Below are 18,453 nucleotides of genomic sequence, written 5' to 3'. Positions count from 1 at the left end.
AAGTGTAATTGATCCTGTGTGTTCAGGAAAGAGTGCTTGACCACGTGTGTTTTTCCCAGCTACAAATCAAGTAAGTAATGGAGGCTTACCAGATCGCCAATAAGTATACACAGATACGAATTTCCAAACTATTCGAGACGGACGGTCGGACGACGACCCAGGCCTTCAGACGCTCCACAATCACCGGAGCGATTCGAATCCTCTCTCTGAACGGTCCACACAGCCGTGTAGGGTTTTCAATGTGGGAAGCTAAAAGCCAGCCCACACCTTCAGGTGTTACGTAGTCCGGGTCCGTTCCGGTCTTTTCGAATGTCTCGGGATATCATATCACCATATAGACAAAAAGATAAAAAAGTGTGCCCAATCGTGTAATAAAGTTTTTAAACACGTGGAGTTTATTATTCAACCGAATAATGTTAAGTACTACAGAAGACTCGACCGAGTCGTATAAAAGTAGTCGTAACGTAAAAAATAAACAACGTTGCTAGCAAAGTATAAAAATAAACGAATGCTAATAGCACAAAGGGTGAGCGTATCTACCCGACGATCGTTTCGTCACAATCTGACGTCATCAGATATGATATCCCGAGACATTCGAAAAGACCGGAATGGACCCGGACTACGTAACACCTGAAGGTGTGGGCTGGCTTTTAGCTTCCCACATTGAAAACCCTACACGGCTGTGTGGACCGTTCAGAGAGAGGATTCGAATCGCTCCGGTGATTGTGGAGCGTCTGAAGGCCTGGGTCGTCGTCCGACCGTCCGTCTCGAATCGTTTGGAAATTCGTATCTGTGTATACTTATTGGCGATCTGGTAAGCCTCCATTACTTACTTGATTTGTAGCTGGGAAAAACACACGTGGTCAAGCACTCTTTCCTGAACACACAGGATCAATTACACTTTTGTTCACTTATATTGGACGCCACTTTACACCTTTGAAAATTTATCTTCACATGTTTTGTATGGGACTTGAAAATTTGTTTTCACATGTTTAACTGCATGGGATTTTTTGAATTGCTGTTGGATGTTATTTTTTTGGCAAATATAATAATCTTTTTAGGCAACTATTTTTGGTAACTAACCAAATTTTTTTTGCGAACACGTTTTCTAATTAAGGTTTAAATTCCTTTTGGATCCACCAAATATTTAAGTTTTTCTTTTTATGAAAATTTATTTATTCAGATTTAATTATATGTATATTCACTTAGTGGTAAGCGCTGCACTGTTAGTTATTTTTTACGTTGTTGTGCCCAGTATCCGGGTTATTGTGTTCAGCTGCTGATTTTTTTAATTTTAATTTTTTTTAATTTTCAATTTTTTTTACCAAGCGCAGATTTTATAATTTATTTTGTACTACACCTATACCAGTCCTTAAAAGGACTTTTGTGGACCTAATAGCTAATTATTTGTGTCACTACAGTCTCTCCCTGCTCCACACAGCGTCCTGTTCCTACACTCACATAACACAGAAGGTAAAATGGCCGCCAGATCAGGTCTATTTATAAAGTAGGGGGAATGTCCAATTGTCCATGTGCTGAAATGTCTCAATTGGCTGTCCTGTACCCCATGATGGATGTGTCATCATAGGTCAAAGTTCTTTCACAATGTAAACGCATATGTCCGCCGGGCTGGCGAATCACGAACACACAAAATTCGGGCGAACCGCAAGGCCATCTCTAGTCCCAAACCCCCCAAAAAAGTGTGTGTTCAAGTAGAGGAATTCGCCGTGACATCCGATACTACTGTCCCCAATGTCCCTCCCAGCCAGGCCTCTGTATTGGAGAGTGCTATTGGAGCTATAATATTTCACTACACTATTGGTAAAGTGAAGATGATTTTTTTCCAGTTTCCACTATCTGCCATTTCTGTGAATGACCCAGACTGTTAACGACTATGCCTCAGCCAAACATGATTCTGCCTTCAATGGGAATTGACCTCGGCCTGTTAAATGACCATGCTTTTTACCTGCCTCCTGAACTGATCATTTTCCCTGCCACTGTACAGCACAGGGGTCTCACATATGTGAGAGGCTCCAGAAAAGGTTTTCCGAGTGGAGAAAACGTTTTTCTCTGGGTTTTTAGTTTTCTTGGATTAGGGTCTCTAGACTCAGAGGCTTTGTAGAGATTTGGGTGGGAGGAAGCCTCTACCCCTGTGCTCAGGTCTTACCTGGCCAAGGCCTAAATGTTATAGTGCTGCCTGCGGCCAGCTGAACTGGTCATGCCTCTGCCTGCCACCTGAACTGGCCATGCCTTTGCCTTCCACTTGAACTGGCCATGCCTTTGCCTGCCACCTGAACTGGCCATGCCTTTCCCTGCCACCTGAACTGGCCATGCCTTTCCCTGCCACCTGAACTGGCCATGCCTTTGCATGAAACCTGAACTTTCGATGTCTCTGCCTGCCACCAGAACTGGCCATGCCGCTGTCTGTTACCTGAACTGCCTGCTAAACCATGGACTGTACTGAACTACGTTCATACTTTTCCATGTCTGCTGCTTGGGCAATTCTTGGACATTTTGGCTGTCTGGACCAATGCTTTGACTGCTCTGGAACAGTATTCCTGCCTGCTAAAACCACAGGTGAGCCTTTTTTTACCCTTTGCTCAGCAGAATGTATTTTGGGGTGTAATTCTTGGTGTGTACATGCTATGTGTTAGAAAGATCTTCTAAATGGCCAACTTTGTGAGAAAAAAAATACACTTTCATTTTCTTTACACATATTCCAAAAACTTGTGGAAAGAAATGACACATTCAAAAGACTCATTATGCCTCATAGAATATACATTGGGGTGTTTTCTTTCCAAAATGTGGTCATTTTGTGGGTAATTTCATTGTGCTGGTGCTCCAGGGCCTTCAAAATGTGACAGGCACTCAGGAAATGAAATGTGTAATTTATGCCTTTAGAACACCTGATGGTGCTACTTTGATGTTGGGCCTCTGTATGTGGCCAGGCTGTGGAAAAGTATCACATATGGGGTATCGCCATACTCAGGATGAAGAGCAGAATGTATTTTGGGGTGTAATTGCAATTATGCCTGCACTGTGTGTGAGAAATAACTTGTAAAGATGAAAATGTTGTGAAGAAAAAAAAATATATATTTCTTAATTTCCCAAAGCATTGTGGGAAAAAAAATTGCAACTTCAAAAACTTCACTATGCATCTTACTAAATACCGCAGACTGTCTTATTTCCAAAAACTGGTCATTTGGGGGGTATTTGTACTGTCCTGACATTTTAGGGCCTCAAGAAATGAGACAGGCCATCCGTGCATTAGGATTGCTAAATTTTCAATAATTTGTAGCATAGCTTGTAGACTCTATAACTTTCACACAAGCCAATGATCATACACTTATCAGGATTTTTTTTTTTTACCACTGAGACATGTAGCGGAATACATTTTAGCCTAAATTTTCAACAAAATTAGATTTTTTGGTTTCTTTTAAAACAGAAAGTAGAATTATTTTTTTTTTCAAAATATTTGCTATTTTTTTTGCTTATATTGCAAAAAAAAAAAATGAAGTGGTGAATAAATACCACCAAAAGAAATCACTATTTGTGTGAACAAAATTATAAAAAAAAATCCTTTGGGTACAGTGTAGCATGACTGAGTAATTGCCATTCAAAGTGTGAGAGCACTAAATGCTGAAAATTGGTCTGGGAAGGAAGGGGATGAAACTGTCCAGTATTGAGGTGGTTAAGAAGAGTTACTGTATCTATAGCTTGAACCTGAACATAAAAAAAATAAAATAGCAGAATACATTATAAGCTGTACATTTATGTACTTCCCACCAGGGTCGACGCCCCCCTAATCCAAGCGGTATGGATTGTTTGCTGCCCCCCCCCCCCCAATAAAATTTACCAACAGCCACCACTACTTCCCCCTTAATATGGAATTATGATATTGATATATTGATATTATATGATATAATTCCTACTGCTATAGCTGTTATTGATCTTTCATATAGGCAGTTGCTATTTATATTCTGGGGCAGTCTTTCTCAACCTGCAGGTTATTGCACGCTATTGCACATTACTATGGTCAAAAAAATTGCAATGTATCTTACCCATTATATTTGAAACCCAGGGAAGATCAGCTTTATATTCCCTTTGCTCTATACATCAACATTATTTCCAGTAATAATCTTAAAATTAAAATGTATATTTTATATATATATATATATATATATATATATATATATATATATATATATATATATATATATATATATTATAGTAACAGAAAAAGACCTACCTACAGTAAAAAAAATGAGTAGTTGGTGAAAAAAGTGCCTCCTTGCATTGTTGGAAATGTAAAATGATCCTTTTTACAATGGTGGTCAGTATAAGTGGGAAATCAGTTCCAAATTGCTAAAAGCTTAATGAACCCCAAGCAAAATTAGCAGGAATCCTAGGGTACCACGGAACCCTGGTAGAGAAAGGTTGTTCTAGAGCTGATTGTTAGGCTCATTCTGGTCCGGCTGGTAGGTTAATCTGCATCTACCAGGAACAGTGTGTGAGCGGGATACTAAACAGTAGACTTTACTGGGACAAGAACTAGTGGCAATGGTAAAGTATGCTTAGCAGATATGCATAATATGTGTTTTATGTATAAATTAGGGTAATATAAAGGGGGAATGAGCTGAGCTTGTCTCTTCATCCATTCTTATACTCCCAGTGCTCAAAATAAGATTTGCAAATTATAAACTACTGTAAATGTTCTGTGGGAAATGTAATTTGAGCTAGTGTCAGTCTTTATAATTACGGCAGATGTCAGAACGCATTACTGTTTATTGAAGCATTTTACAGCATACAATGTCACAAATATATACAGCAAACATTATATTTATACTACACTAATAAGCAAGCCAGCACCCCTCATACAGTATATAGACATAATGTGAAAAGGAGATTTCTACATTTCTATGTAGGCTTTTATGCCATGCATCGATTGAGCAGCTTCATCATATCTTTATATATAGGTCTTCACTTTAGCAGTGATGTCCATGGCTGGAGTGATGCTTGCTTGTGGGGACATGACTTCTGGAGCTGAACCCTCCCTTATGATGATGGTGTTGGTGGTGTTGGTGGTGGTGGCCACTAGATTCATGAGACTTTCCTGATGAATGGTGTTTTCCTCCAGTGCTGGAGTGCAGGACAGCTGCAACAAATGAATAGGTTATGTCAATATAAGCTTTGCCAATATGTATATAAATGTTCAGGCAATGTCACTCAGAAGATAATGCTCTATTATGAAGCCAGCAAGTCTACTCACATTTCTTTAAGGGAAATCAAGTATACTTTAGTTAAAAATGTATTTACCCACCCTTCCTAGTGCTCCTATCGCTATATTTTAGAATATAAATATTAGGTATAGTTAGTTTCAGATGGTCTGTGGTTGGCTGAAATTAACACATAATAGTTTAGACTATAGTATCTGTGGTAAAAAATAATTAAGAAATGAATAATTATTCATTAGTAAAATAACCATATTCTAAGTATTTCCACTTTAAATGTGGGAGGCATAGATGTGAATGTACACATAGTTATTTTTTTTATTATATGTGGAATTATTTGGTTTACTTACAAATATTTACATGTCCCTCTGCACCTATCCTGAAAAAGAGAAAAATAAACATAATTTTAGCATGAATTCCATTTTGTAAGATTTTTTTCTTACACCTATGAACATTACCTAGTAAATGACATTTGAACAGACTATCAGGCAGAAACTAGAGACCTAAAATGTATTTCTTTTTTGACCCTTAGCACACGTTCACATTGGGCTGATTTGGCATGCAATGTGAAATCGCATGCCAAATTGGAGACTATTGCTGGCAAAGACACATCTGAATCAATGCGACTTCGCAAACTGATTCCCAAAAGTAGTTCCTGCACTACTTTTGGCGACTTCGGGGCGATTTGAATAGACATCTGTGCGTGAACCCACACAGTTGTCTATCATATTACCCCTGAAGTTGGACTGAAATGCCGGTTTGAAGTTGTGTGGGTTCAGCTGAACTCACACGATTTCAAACCAGCCTTCAGTGTAAACTTTGGGTCACATACAGTACCTGTCCATTTGAATATTGCTGCCCAAGTGTAACAGATTAGCAAAAATATTTATGTCTGTAGGAATCTACAACTTTTACAGACCCCCCAGTCTAATAATACTCTTGATGTCCATACTGAAATTTACACTCTGGCTCTGCCACACAGCACAGTCATCCTGGTGACCTGTCTTTTCTGTGATGCAGCTAAATAACACAGCTAGGCCACCTCCCTACACCAAGCCTGGCAATGGATATTAAAAAAAACAGCAGCAGACTGATGAGGTAATCTTTGTTTTATCTTCCAGTTAGCACATTCCTTGCCTGACATGTGAAATATATACCTGTGCTCTTCTCCTTCCAGCATTTTCTTGTAAGTGGCAATCTCAATATCCAGAGCCAATTTAACATTCATCAGTTCCTGGTATTCTCTTAGTTGGCGAGCCATGTCCTGTTTGGCTTTCTGTAGGGCAGCCTCCAACTCTGACAATTTTTGCTTGGCATCCCTGACGGCAGCTTCACCATTTTCCTCAGCTTCCCTGATGGCAGCTTCAAGTGCAGCACGCTAGAAATGATTAAATCACATGTATTGTTTTTTTTAATCTGGTAAATTGAGTATCATCTGCTTTGTTTTATTTGAGTTCAATAAGCTTGACAAAATATACATGAGCAAAAAGGATCTCAATGAAACAAGTGCTGAAAATTTTCTATTTCCATTTTATCGATAAGAAAACAATAAATGACATATTACAAAGGAAGGTGATCCAATATAAAAATGTAAAAATGGGAAGCAAAAGGCCCTTCTGGTTAGTCTAAATCTGGAAAAAGATAACATTAAACATTTATCCAAACAAGCGCTATAAAGCTGTTAAAAACCCTAAATCAGAGGTGCTAACATTATTGTAAACTTTGTCATAAAATTATAAAACAAAACTCTGGATTCATACCTGAGATTTCGCACATTCAATTTCACCTTTAAGTTTCTGAATTGTTCGATTGAGATCCGCAATTTCATTTTTGCTGTTCTGTAGATTGTTCCCATTTCTTCCAGCTGCCATTCGCAGGTCTTCAAACTGTAGATAATAAAAGAAGAAAATTCAGAATGTTTGAGGACACCGCATATTTTAATTGCATTTGTTATTTCATGCACTATTTTATTTGAAGGCTCATATCTCATAGCAAACTGCAAGTAGAAGACAGTGCCAGAAAAAAAGAACACAGATAATATCTAACCTATTTTTTGGGGGAAGGGGGGAGAGATGCTCTTTAATGTATTTTAACTTTGGCCTGAACTATACATAGCTTATTATGTAGTTTTTAAGGAAAAGTGTTGGCTAAAATCAAAACCTAAAATTATGATCTATTACAGATGGCCTCAAGCTAGCCAGGTGCAGCACGCTAGTGGTGTTTTTACACTGGGTCACGGTACTGACAGCATTAGTCTCATTAAATCAATATATTATTTTAAAATAATGCTTGGCAGAAAATCGGCTGTGATGAACATTTATAGATTCCTCCCAATCACCTATTCAATCTATTCATGTCCAGCTGCTTATATCTATTCTGAATTACAATGCATGATGATACTTGTTGCCTTGTAGCTCCAATTATAACACACTCACCCTGGATTGGTACATGGCTTCAGCCTCTGCTCTGCTTCTGTTAGCAATCTCTTCATATTGAGCTCTGACATCGGCGATGATACCATTGATGTCTAGGTCTCGGCTGTTGTCCATGGACACAAGAACTGAAGTGTCGGAAATCTGAGCTTGGAGTTGATTGATTTCCTGCAAATTTAGAAAATATGTAATGCAGCTACAGTACAGCAGTATAAATGAATTAAGGAATGTATCTATGACCCAAAAGGAACGTTATTTACCGCATCATACAGGGTCCTAAGGAAGCTGATCTCATCGCTCAGGGAGTCGGCCTTGGCCTGAAGTTCAGCTTTGTTCATGAAAGCAGCATCAACATCCTAAAGTTAGAAATACAGAGTCATTTGTTATTAGTGTTGCTTTAACAGACAATACAGAAAGATGTGACTAATTTTAAAATGTTTACCCTCTTCAGAGAAACAAATTCATTCTCGGCACCTGTTCTTCTGTTAACTTCATCTTCATATCTGAAAAAGACACATTTTATTTTCTTATTTGTCCTTTACATGCTAAACAATCTGTAAATTATTAACAGTTTTTTATCCAATTTTTGTAATATTTGTATTGCTAATCTTAAAGCTAAAGCTTTAAGGGCACTCCATACATTTATGCATTAATGTGTAAAAATATCGGTACCTTCTCCTTAGTTCTTCTACAGTGCCCTCCATGCTGTTCCTCTCTGCATCCAGGCGCGCTCTCTCACATTCTAGATTCTCCAGCTGTCTCCTGAGGTTGCCAATAAAAGCCTCAAACAGAGGTTCAATATGGCATCTTGCTGTCTTCTGCTCTTGTAGAATAGACCATTTGGTCTCCAGCATCTTGTTCTGCTGTTCCAAAAATCTTACCTGTGTTGGGAGTATAAAATAATTGCTTATGGGATAACATACAATAATATATACGCTTTCACATGAACCTAAGCCAGTTTGGATTGGCAAAAGCATTTTATTAGAATATTTTCCATGTTCTTTGACTGGGACAGTATAATTTAGTACAGAGTACGCACATCTATTTTTCCATTAATAACACAGTTCACTAGAATTAACTACATATCACTTATGTGGAAATTTGTTCATTTAGGAGGCTGAAGAACTTATGTTTTCATACTTTCATTTGAAGTCAATGAGGGTGATTTACTAAAGACATTACAAATCTTCACTCAAAAATGTGTGTGCATATTTACATCAATTATTCAATAATGTAAAGAGCAAATTCCTGTTAATTAAGAATATACAATCATGTGCAGGTGCTTTTCACGTGTTTGTATAATTGAGGTGAATATGCACACAACTCATGAATTATGATTCTCTAACTCTTTACTAAACCAGCCCTATTGTATTCATATTCACTATGCTAAGGGAAGCATATTTTGATAGACATCCTGTGTATGACATTTTAAGTAAAGTATATACTTATAAATAATGTTAAGTCCTTTGCAGAAACCTGCATATCATTGTGGGGATAGTCATACATGATGACAAACTGCACTGGATGTTCATGCAAAATAAATTGTACTTATAGGGACACAACTTTAGTACTTTACTTAAACACAGGATAACACATGTGCTTTGATGTTGTGTTTTTTTTTTACCTTATGAATATTGGTGACCACTTAATATGTACATACACCTTATTCTTTCATTATAAATGAACTTGACAATTCTTACCTTGTCAATAAAGGTGGCAAATTTATTATTCAGGCCTTTAATTTGGTTCTTTTCGTCTGTTCTAACTCTTTGGATGTTTGGGTCAATCTCCAGATTGAGAGGAGCCAGAAGACCCTGGTTTACAGTAACTGATGCAATTCCTCCAGAACCAGACACTCCTTTAAATCCATGACCGTGTCCAACAATACCAAATCCAGATCCATGTCCATGTCCACTTTTTCCTAAATGGAAACTTCCCACTGAAATCTTAGGTCCCTTTGACCCAACAGGATGGTCACTCTTGCTGCTGAAACAATGCTGGGTCTGGTGAACATTTTTAGAAGAGTGTGATAAGAAGCTGTGTGAGCTGGAAAGTTTGGGTAAAGAAACAGAACCGGAACTGAAGTGCTTGTGTCCAGATGAGGCCAGGATGGAGCGGTGAGACATGATGGATCTCTTCTTAGAGTTGATACACAGAGAATCTAAGGTGTTGTCTACTCTCCAGAGCAATGTTCAATGCACTGACACTTGCTAGGCTTTTTATACTAAACTGGGTGTAGTTAGTAATATTTACATTGTTGTAATTTCCTATGATTTCACCTTGATGATAATAGTTCATCCGTTTGTCACAGCAAATAAAACAGTAACCCACCTATATTTTCAAAGCTGTGACACTTTTATTAGTGGCTAATAATATAATAAAACAATGTTTAACTAGTATAAGCAATATGAGCTGATGCTATTACAAGAAACAATTACCATGTCTTGTATATGTCCAAGTAATGCCTTACAAGTAGGTTCTGTTTGGAATGGCTCAATATTTAAAAACAAAATCAAGATATTGAATTTCAGGGATTTCAACTATATTCATGTTAAGATTATTTATGATATTTCCCACTGCAAAAGTCTTCCACTCTGATGCTGTGTACACATGACCGGACTTTCTGGCAGACTAGGTCCGAAGGTATTAGTCCATCAGACAATCCGATCGTGTGTAGGCTAGTCCAATCATTTTTCGAAAAATAAATCTGATGGACTTAGAAATAGAACATGTTTCAAATCTATCCGACTGACTCAATGACTGACTAAAATCTGTAAAACCATTAGTTTGTGTGCTGGTTCGACAGAACAAATATGACGCAAGGGAAGCTATTGGCTACTGGCTATTGAACTTCCTTGTTTAGTCCCGTTTACGTCATCACGTTCAAAAGGAACGGACTCATGAACAAACTTAGTCCATTAGTGTTTGGCCAAGTCTGTTAGTTCGGAAACTCCACCGAAAGTCCATCGGGAGGACCTTCGGACCTAGTCTGCCAGAAAGTCTGGTCGTGTGTACGCAGCATTAGACTATTTTACAGCTTATATGGTACAATTGTCTAGTCTATTTTAGAATCATTTAAAAAAGCCAAAATCTGGTATAGCTCTACATAGTAACCAAATAGCTTCTAACATTAGCTTATTTAATTAAGCTTTGACCAGAAAACCTGGAAGCTGATTGGTTTCTATGCAGAGCTGCACCAGATTATGCACACACTAGTTTTATATTAGAAAATGTACCCTATTGCATCCCAAAATGTTTACTGTTTTAGGTCAGCTTATCTTTAAATCAGGAAATGGTTTATTAATAAAAAATTGCAAGAGAAACAAAGACAACAAGGCATTATTTCTAAAGTTACTATGGCATAATACAATGCGCATATTCAACGGTTGTAATATCAAAAAAGCTATAAATTGTTAAGCATCTAAACAATTACAGGTACACATAGGTGTAAGGTGGACACCAAAAGAAGCTTATCACACAAAGGAAAGAATAATACATAATTGAAAGAAAAATAAATATCAGATGGCATGTATTCCCTGTCAAAGAATCAAAGAACGGGACCTGTCCATCACTAAATAGAGAGGGCTCAGTCCCAATATATCTAGCCATGAAAACCAAACCCTCTCAAATTCACCTGCACACTCCCTTGTTGATATATATATATGTATATATATATTTGTCAGAGCCCTCCAACCAAGATAGACATGAAACCACATAAAGATGCCACAAGACTCTCAACATATCATAGACCTGAGGTGTGCCCTGATAAGCTGGTCGGTACGCCAAGGGTGGACATACCCAAGATACGTAATGGTTGATTGTAGAAGAGGGATGTGAATGAAGTGCCCTGTAAAGGGGAAGAAAGGGAGGGTATTGCACACTGGAACCAAGAAGGAACACAGGTGAGTGGGCTGCTTAACCTCCCTGGCAGTAATCCCGAGTGTGGCTTGAGGTTACAGTTTTACAGTTTTCAGTACCAAAAGTGGTAACCCCCTGCCACACTTGGGATTGTATTCCAGGATCCAGGCAAAGTTACTTACCTTGTCCCTAGGATCCTGTGATGTCCCCCCCCTTGTATCCTCCACCGGATCATCTACTCTATCTATCAATGTTCTGGGCTCCGTTCCCTGCGAGCGTCGGGACATATGGGGGCGTAGCCCAGCGGCAAAGTAAAAAATGTACATAATACATAACATACACAATACACCGTAATCTGTAAGATTACATTATTGTATCAAATCATTTCACCTCCCTTTTGTCCCTAGTGCTTTGTCCAGTGCCCTGCCTACATTTTTATATCATATATATCATATATACTGTTCTCTCTCTCTGGAAACTTGAGAACATCCATGGCATCCAAAAAGTGTCCCTTTACGTCAAACTGTTTTTAGACCAGCTAGAAAACAGCGATAGTAAATTAGAATCACTTACAGAATTGAGCGATAGTGATTTGTTGGGAAATTTGTCATCAGGCACTGAAAGTGACAACAGCGACGATTCTGCAACTAAGCAAATTTCAGTGTTTTTGATTTGATTACAATATTGAAGTCCTTTTTATTATTATTATTATGATATTATTTTTTGTAATTATTTATTACATTATCATTTCTGATTTCATGCTTCAAACTTTATCATACCCGGGATGTCTACTAGGCTCTTGTTTGGACAGATTTAAGTGAGTTGTTCCTAAGAATTACAGGCCTACAATATAAAATGCCACATTTCTATGCAAAACAATGTACAGCTTTGAGATTCAAAAATCTGACATAATCATACGGCCAGGGAGGTTAAATAACCCCCCTCCCCTGGGCTCTTCCTATAAATTCAGGCCACCATACTGGCATTTTAATTTATGGTCAGAGCCCTCCAACCGAGATAGACGTGATACCACATAAAGATGCCACAAGACTCACAGCATAACATAGACCTAAGGTGTGCCCTGGTAGCTGGTCTGTACACCAAAAAGGGGGCAAAAATACCAGCATAGGGAAAGCTGTTTTTTTGGTATACATGACATTTATTAGGCAAGCTTGGTAAAGGCTTGCAACAACTCAACCTGGGGATTCGGAATGTACTGGGTAAAGCAGGTGGATTTCCATCTGCCTAATCTTCTAACAACATGACCCGGCACCCCATGCCAGGAGGCGGCCGAGGTCACTCCAATCCGGAAAGCTGGTTAGGGCTGAGATTTAGCTTAAGCCAGGAGGATGGGAAGATGTCTGATGAACTGGCTAGCTATTAGTGGGCTGAAAGCAAAAGGCAACAATGGGCTGAAGCTAGACTGGCTTGGCAGGTGTGATAACAATTGGTCCAGAACCACTACTGGACACCATTTGTTGCGGGTCTGGAAGAATTTGATGTCGACCCCAGTGCCAGACGTGATGAGTTTTGGACACTGCCAGATGTAGGACAAGATGGTCTTGAAGGCGAGTCAGATGGCACCTGTGTAGCACCTGGCAACCGGGGCTACTGTAAGTGAACTCACTGGGGCGTAGGAATCCGTAGAAGGCCAGGTAGATAGCTGCTTGGATGACCAGACCGGGCAGCAACCCAAAAGGGGACCGTGACAGGGTGGCTGACATGTCCAGAATGTGGAACTTGATATGGACAAGTGTTTGCTACTGGCTATGGGCTAATGTTTCTGGATGCCACGCAGCAAGGGTATGTAAATACAGTGCACATTGAAATTGTAGTGAAGGGATATCTGCACCAGCCTGCATAGGAAGGACATGATGGCCAGGGACTTGGACCTGCCTTTGTTGACAATCTCAGCCGTGGCTAAGTTGTCTGTGGAGAAGACCACGGTCTGCCATGCCCATGTGTGTCCCCAGACCTGAGCTGCCGGGATGATAGGATAAACAATGAGGATGTCTGCCTGAACCTGGGGACCAGGAGGATTTCCTGTGGCCATGGACCTGAAAACCATTATGTGCCAAAAAATGGCAGCTAAGCCTGTGGAGGCTGCTGCATCTGTTACTATATGAGGTGAGGAGGCTGAAGCTGCTGGGATGAACATGGATACACCATTTCAGTTTTCAAGGAAGTTGTCCCACATTGCTAGATCCGCAGCAGCTGCCTGGTCTAGCCTCCTGGTTTGATCAGGGTCCCGTGCGTGGGAAAGGAAGACCAGGAGGGGAGAAATGAAAGAACTCCCCTGAGGGACAATCCTCATAGCAAGGTTTAGCATGCCTAACAGGGATTGCAGCTGTCTCTTGGTGCAACTTTGTGAAGTGGTGAAGGCATGAATGACTGCCCTAATCCAGGCCAGCTTGTCAGGGGGTAGGTTGGCCTGCATAAAGAAGGTGTCAAGGGTGATTTCTAGGAAGGTAATGGACTGCTTGGGGCTTTCCACTTTATTCTCTGCTATGGGCATGTTGAGGTGCAGGAAGTCATCCGGGTTATAGATGACTAATAGATGACTTTCTCCACTGTGCCCGGAGAGTTAGGATCGAGGTGAGAGACAGAGAGAAGGAATTGAAAAACCATGGACTGCTCTTTGAACCGGAGGTCAATTTAGTAGCAAAGTAATATGAATCTCTCTATATGATGCCGTGCCACTGCCACAGAGAAGATTCAATAGGTAAGAGCTAAAAAGCATCTGAAATGTCCACTTTGGACAGCCATGCGCTTGTGCCTATGCTAATGTTGGAATGTATAGCTAAGTCAACGGATGCACATTTTGGAGAAAACTTTTCAGAAGGAATCAGTGAGTTAAGATTGGGGATGTGGGAGGAATGAGGCATGGATAAATCATTCACCAAATGTAATTTATTTGAGAATTTTCCCTTGACAAGCCCAATAGAGCTAACACTCCATGTCTCAAATGATGACTCAGTAAAGGGGCTGATAATGAATCCCTGGTCCAGCTTGGTCTACAACAGATTGTCAATAGCTTGCTTATCAGTGGAGGCTGAGCGGAGGTTCCTGCACTCACAGAACGCGTTGCACGCGCTCTGCAGGATGCGTGCAGGGGGCTTGCAAAGGGGAGGACGTCATGCGACTGCCTCCCAGAAATGTAGGTCTGCTCTGTAGCCCTCATTTGGCTATAGTGCAGATGTCAAGTGGTTAAATCGATTTATATTTAAATTGCTATTGTTATTATTTGAGCTTTAATAACATTTTAATCAAATCAATAAATTATTTGAATCTTCTATTCTTCATTATAATTCCATTAAAGCCTCCCTGTTTAATCACCAAGCCTAGGCCACAATTGACCGATGGAATAAAATCAAATGTATGTACAGTACCTCCCGATATAGACCCATAAAGTCAGCCCAAATAATATGAACATATGAATAATAATCAGTCTCTACCAAGGAGAAAATATCAATAGAAATACAAACATGTGGGAAACATACACATATATATCGACATATCTATATTTCCATAGACAAATGAAATAACTAGGAAAATCAAATGTATCTGTAGATTGAAATAGATGCACCCATTAATAAAACAATGCATGAATATATATCAATGGCATGGACATGCATGCATATTTAGAAGAAAGTAGTAGCTATAGCATATGTCAAGTGATATATATATATATATATAGATATATATATATATATAGATATATATATATATATATATATATATATATATATATATATATAAATAAATAATAAGATGAAAGGCGATAAGAAGAAAGAAGAGAAATTACATAAAAAGAAGAAGCGATGAGTAAAACAGAACTCAGATGCAATATTACAACAAACAGAAGACAACATAAACACCCATCAAGAAACATCATAGAACAAATGGCCATTCTAGAATAGGGGAATCCTGTACTGATCCCAAGCCCAGTACACCAACAATATCTATGCAACTAATATAGAGCATCCTGTATGCAAATCTAATTTGTCACTCATAGAATACGTGATATCCCACTCAAAATTGAGGCCAATAGGTCGCCTAGTATTGAGATAGAATATCCACTATACCTCTCTCTTACAAAGTAACCTGAACTTGTCATCTCCCCTTTTCGATACCATGATTTTCTCGACTCCCTGAATATGTAGGCTACTAATATTTTTATCATGACACAGATTCCAGTGCCTAGCTATATTAGTGGAGTGATCTTTAGATAGATCATAGAGGTGATCATATAACTGATCCCTTAAGCCGCGTACACACGTAGCCGCCTGTCCGACGTACTTAGTCTGGCGGACATCCGCCAGACTGTCCGTCGGAATTTCCGAACGGGCTACTTGCCCACACACGGCACTTTTTCAGCGGACTAATACGGCGTACTAAGTCCGCCGTACTAAGTCCGCTGTACTTTCGAAATGAACGGACTCGCCCACACACGCGGAGGAAAGTCCGCTCATTTCGAGCGCGTCTCCAGGTAGGCGGGGCCCACGAAGGAGACGTCGCTGGCCCCGCCACCTGGTATGGACTTAAAGGGGAACCCCCAACGCCGAAAAAAATCGGCGTGGGGGTCCCCCCCAAGTCCACAACAGACCCTTGTCCGAGCACGCTACAGGGCCGGCCAGGAAAGGGGGGCGAGCGAGCGCCCCCCTCCTGAGCCGTACCAGGCCACATGCCCTCAACATGGGGGGTGCCTTGGGGAAGGGGGGCCGCGCGGCCCCCCACCCCAAAGCACCTTGTCCCCAGGTTGATGAGGACAAGGGCCTCTTCCCGACAACCCTGGCCGTTGGTTGTCGGGGTCTGCGGGCGGGGGGCTTATCGGAATCCGGGAGCCCCCTTTAATAAGGGGGCCCCCGGATACCGGCCCCCCACCCTATGTGAATGAGTATGGGGTACAATGTACCCCTACCCATTCACCTGTAAAATAAAAGTACAAAAAAAACACAACACACAAGATAAAATACTTTATTGCACAGCTCCGGGGGTCTTCCGTCTTCGGGGCTCTTCTCGCCGGACTCCTCCGCTATCTTCTTGTAGCTCTTTTGCTAGCGGAGGAGTCCGGCTTTCTTCCTCGCCGCCGGCCTCTTCTCCCGACTTCGGGGGTCTTGTCCCCCTCTTCGGTTCTTCTGCCGGGCCACCTTGCCTTCTTATAGCTCTTTTACAGGCGGTGGCCCGGTCTTCTGTCGCCGCCGCCTTCCGGCCTTCTTCTTCTTCTCCTTCTTCTCCTGGAGATGTTGACTCGACGATCTCTTCGGCCGCAATGCCAGGGACGCCCTGCGCTGCCACTTATATAGGGACAAGGGGCGGTGTCACATGGCTTTATGTCACATGGGTTGGTCACATGGGTTGATGTCACATGGGGACTGTGACATCGTAAGGGGGCAGGGTCACCATGTGACACCAACCCATGTGACATAAAGCCATGTGACACCGCCCCTTGTCCCTATATAAGTGGCCGCGCATCGCGTCCCTGGCATTGTGGCCGGAGACAGCGTCGAGTCAACATCTCCAGGAGAAGAAGGAGAAGAAGAAGAAGAAGAAGAATGAGAGGAAGAAGAACGGAAGGTGGCGGCGACAGAAGACTGGGCCACCGCCTGTAAAAGAGCTATAAGAAGGCGCGGTGGCCCGGCAGAAGAACCGAAGAGGGGGACAAGACCCCTGAAGTCGGGAGAAGAGGCCGGCGGCGAGGAAGAAAGCCGGACTCCTCCGCTAGCAAAAGAGCTACAAGAAGATAGCGGAGGAGTCCGGCGAGAAGACCCCCGAAGACGGAAGACCCCCGGAGCTGTGCAATAAAGTATTTTATCTTGTGTGTTGTGTTTTTTTTTGTACTTTTATTTTACAGGTGAATGGGTAGGGAGGGGTACATTGTACCCCATACTCATGCACATAGGGTGGGGGGCCGGTATCCGGGGGCCCCCTTATTAAAGGGGGCTCCCGGATTCCGATAAGCCCCCCGCCCGCAGACCCCGACAACCAATGGCCAGGGTTGTCGGGAAGAGGCCCTTGTCCTCATCAACATGGGGACAAGGTGCTTTGGGGTGGGGGGGCCCCGCGGCCCCCCTTCCCCAAGGCACCCCCCCATGTTGAAGGCACGTGGCCTGGTACGGCTCAGGAGGGGGGGGGCGCTCGCTCGCCCCCCTTTCCTGGCCGGCCGGGTAGCGTGCCCAGACAAGGGTCTGTTGTGGACTTGGGGGGGACCCCCACGCCGATTTTTTTCGGCGTTGGGGTTCCCCTTTAAGTCCATACCTGGCGGCGGGGCCAACGACGTCTGGCCTACCTGGAGACCCACTCGAAATGAGCGGACTTTTCTCCGGGCGGGAAAAGTCCGCTCATTTCAAAAGTACGGCGGACTGGCACACACACGGCCGGATTGTCCGCCGAAATGCGAGTACGGCGGGCAGATTGGTGTGCAACACGGCATTCTAAGTCCGCCGCACTTTCGGGTCAAAAAAGTATGCCGGAGGCTACACACGGGGGGATTGTTTGGCAGACTTGAGTTTGCCGGACTTTTCCACCGGATTGTTTGATCGTGTGTACGCGGCATTAGCCTTCGGGTTGTACACCCCACATATTGTATGGAGCATTGTTCAAAAGTGTCTACATATACTAAGAATCTGGTGTTGCAGTTGATAAATGAAGATGCTTTAAAATCTTTGTTTAAGGAACTAGAATGAATCATATCACCTTGTAATATGTGGGGGCAACACAGGCAACCATTGCCCCCACATCGAAACGATCATCTTAAATTGTAGCCAATGTGAACAATGAGACCTGCTAGTATAAAGGCTGGGGGACAATGTCCCACCAATGGTAGGGGCTCTGCAAAACACTGATTTAATGCCCTTAAACAGGACTTGAGCATGTATAGGGTCGTTATACAAAACTAGCAGGTATTTTTCAATTGTGTTTCTAATTTTGTT

At 41.5% G+C, this 18,453-nt stretch overlaps 1 protein-coding gene across 1 annotated transcript; it reads right to left on the bottom strand.

Annotated features, from left to right (window-relative positions):
- Positions 1–4,767: 4,767 nt before the first annotated feature.
- Positions 4,768–9,842, bottom strand: LOC143983837 (keratin, type II cytoskeletal cochleal-like). The gene is made up of 9 exons (XM_077483933.1): positions 9,364–9,842; positions 8,336–8,544; positions 8,106–8,166; positions 7,924–8,019; positions 7,667–7,831; positions 6,992–7,117; positions 6,389–6,609; positions 5,582–5,610; positions 4,768–5,155 (listed from the first exon to the last, which is right to left on the bottom strand). Exons 1-9 carry the CDS (start codon positions 9,787–9,789, stop codon positions 4,986–4,988), a joined length of 1,503 nt encoding a protein of 500 aa, XP_077340059.1. The 5' UTR covers positions 9,790–9,842; the 3' UTR covers positions 4,768–4,985.
- Between the last annotated feature and the right edge of the window lie 8,611 nt (positions 9,843–18,453).

This window comes from Lithobates pipiens, unplaced genomic scaffold, assembly GCF_037356315.1.
Source record: "Lithobates pipiens isolate NorthernLeopardFrog02 unplaced genomic scaffold, aLitPip1_a1.2 Scaffold_16, whole genome shotgun sequence".
Classification (NCBI taxonomy): domain Eukaryota; kingdom Metazoa; phylum Chordata; class Amphibia; order Anura; family Ranidae; genus Lithobates; species Lithobates pipiens.
The sequence above is the reverse complement of the archived record's forward strand: the minus strand, read 5'-3'. Positions and strand labels throughout refer to the sequence as shown.

Coding starts and splice junctions, on each gene's coding strand:
- LOC143983837 (XM_077483933.1), bottom strand. CDS start 9,789: ATGTCTCACCGCTCCATCCTGGCCTCATCTGGACACAAGCACTTCAGT. Junction 5,611..6,388: donor CTGGAAGGAGAAGAGCACAG/GTATATATTTCA, acceptor TCTCTTTTTCAG/GATAGGTGCAGAGGGACATG. Junction 5,156..5,581: donor AGAGGGACATGTAAATATTT/GTAAGTAAACCA, acceptor CATTTGTTGCAG/CTGTCCTGCACTCCAGCACT.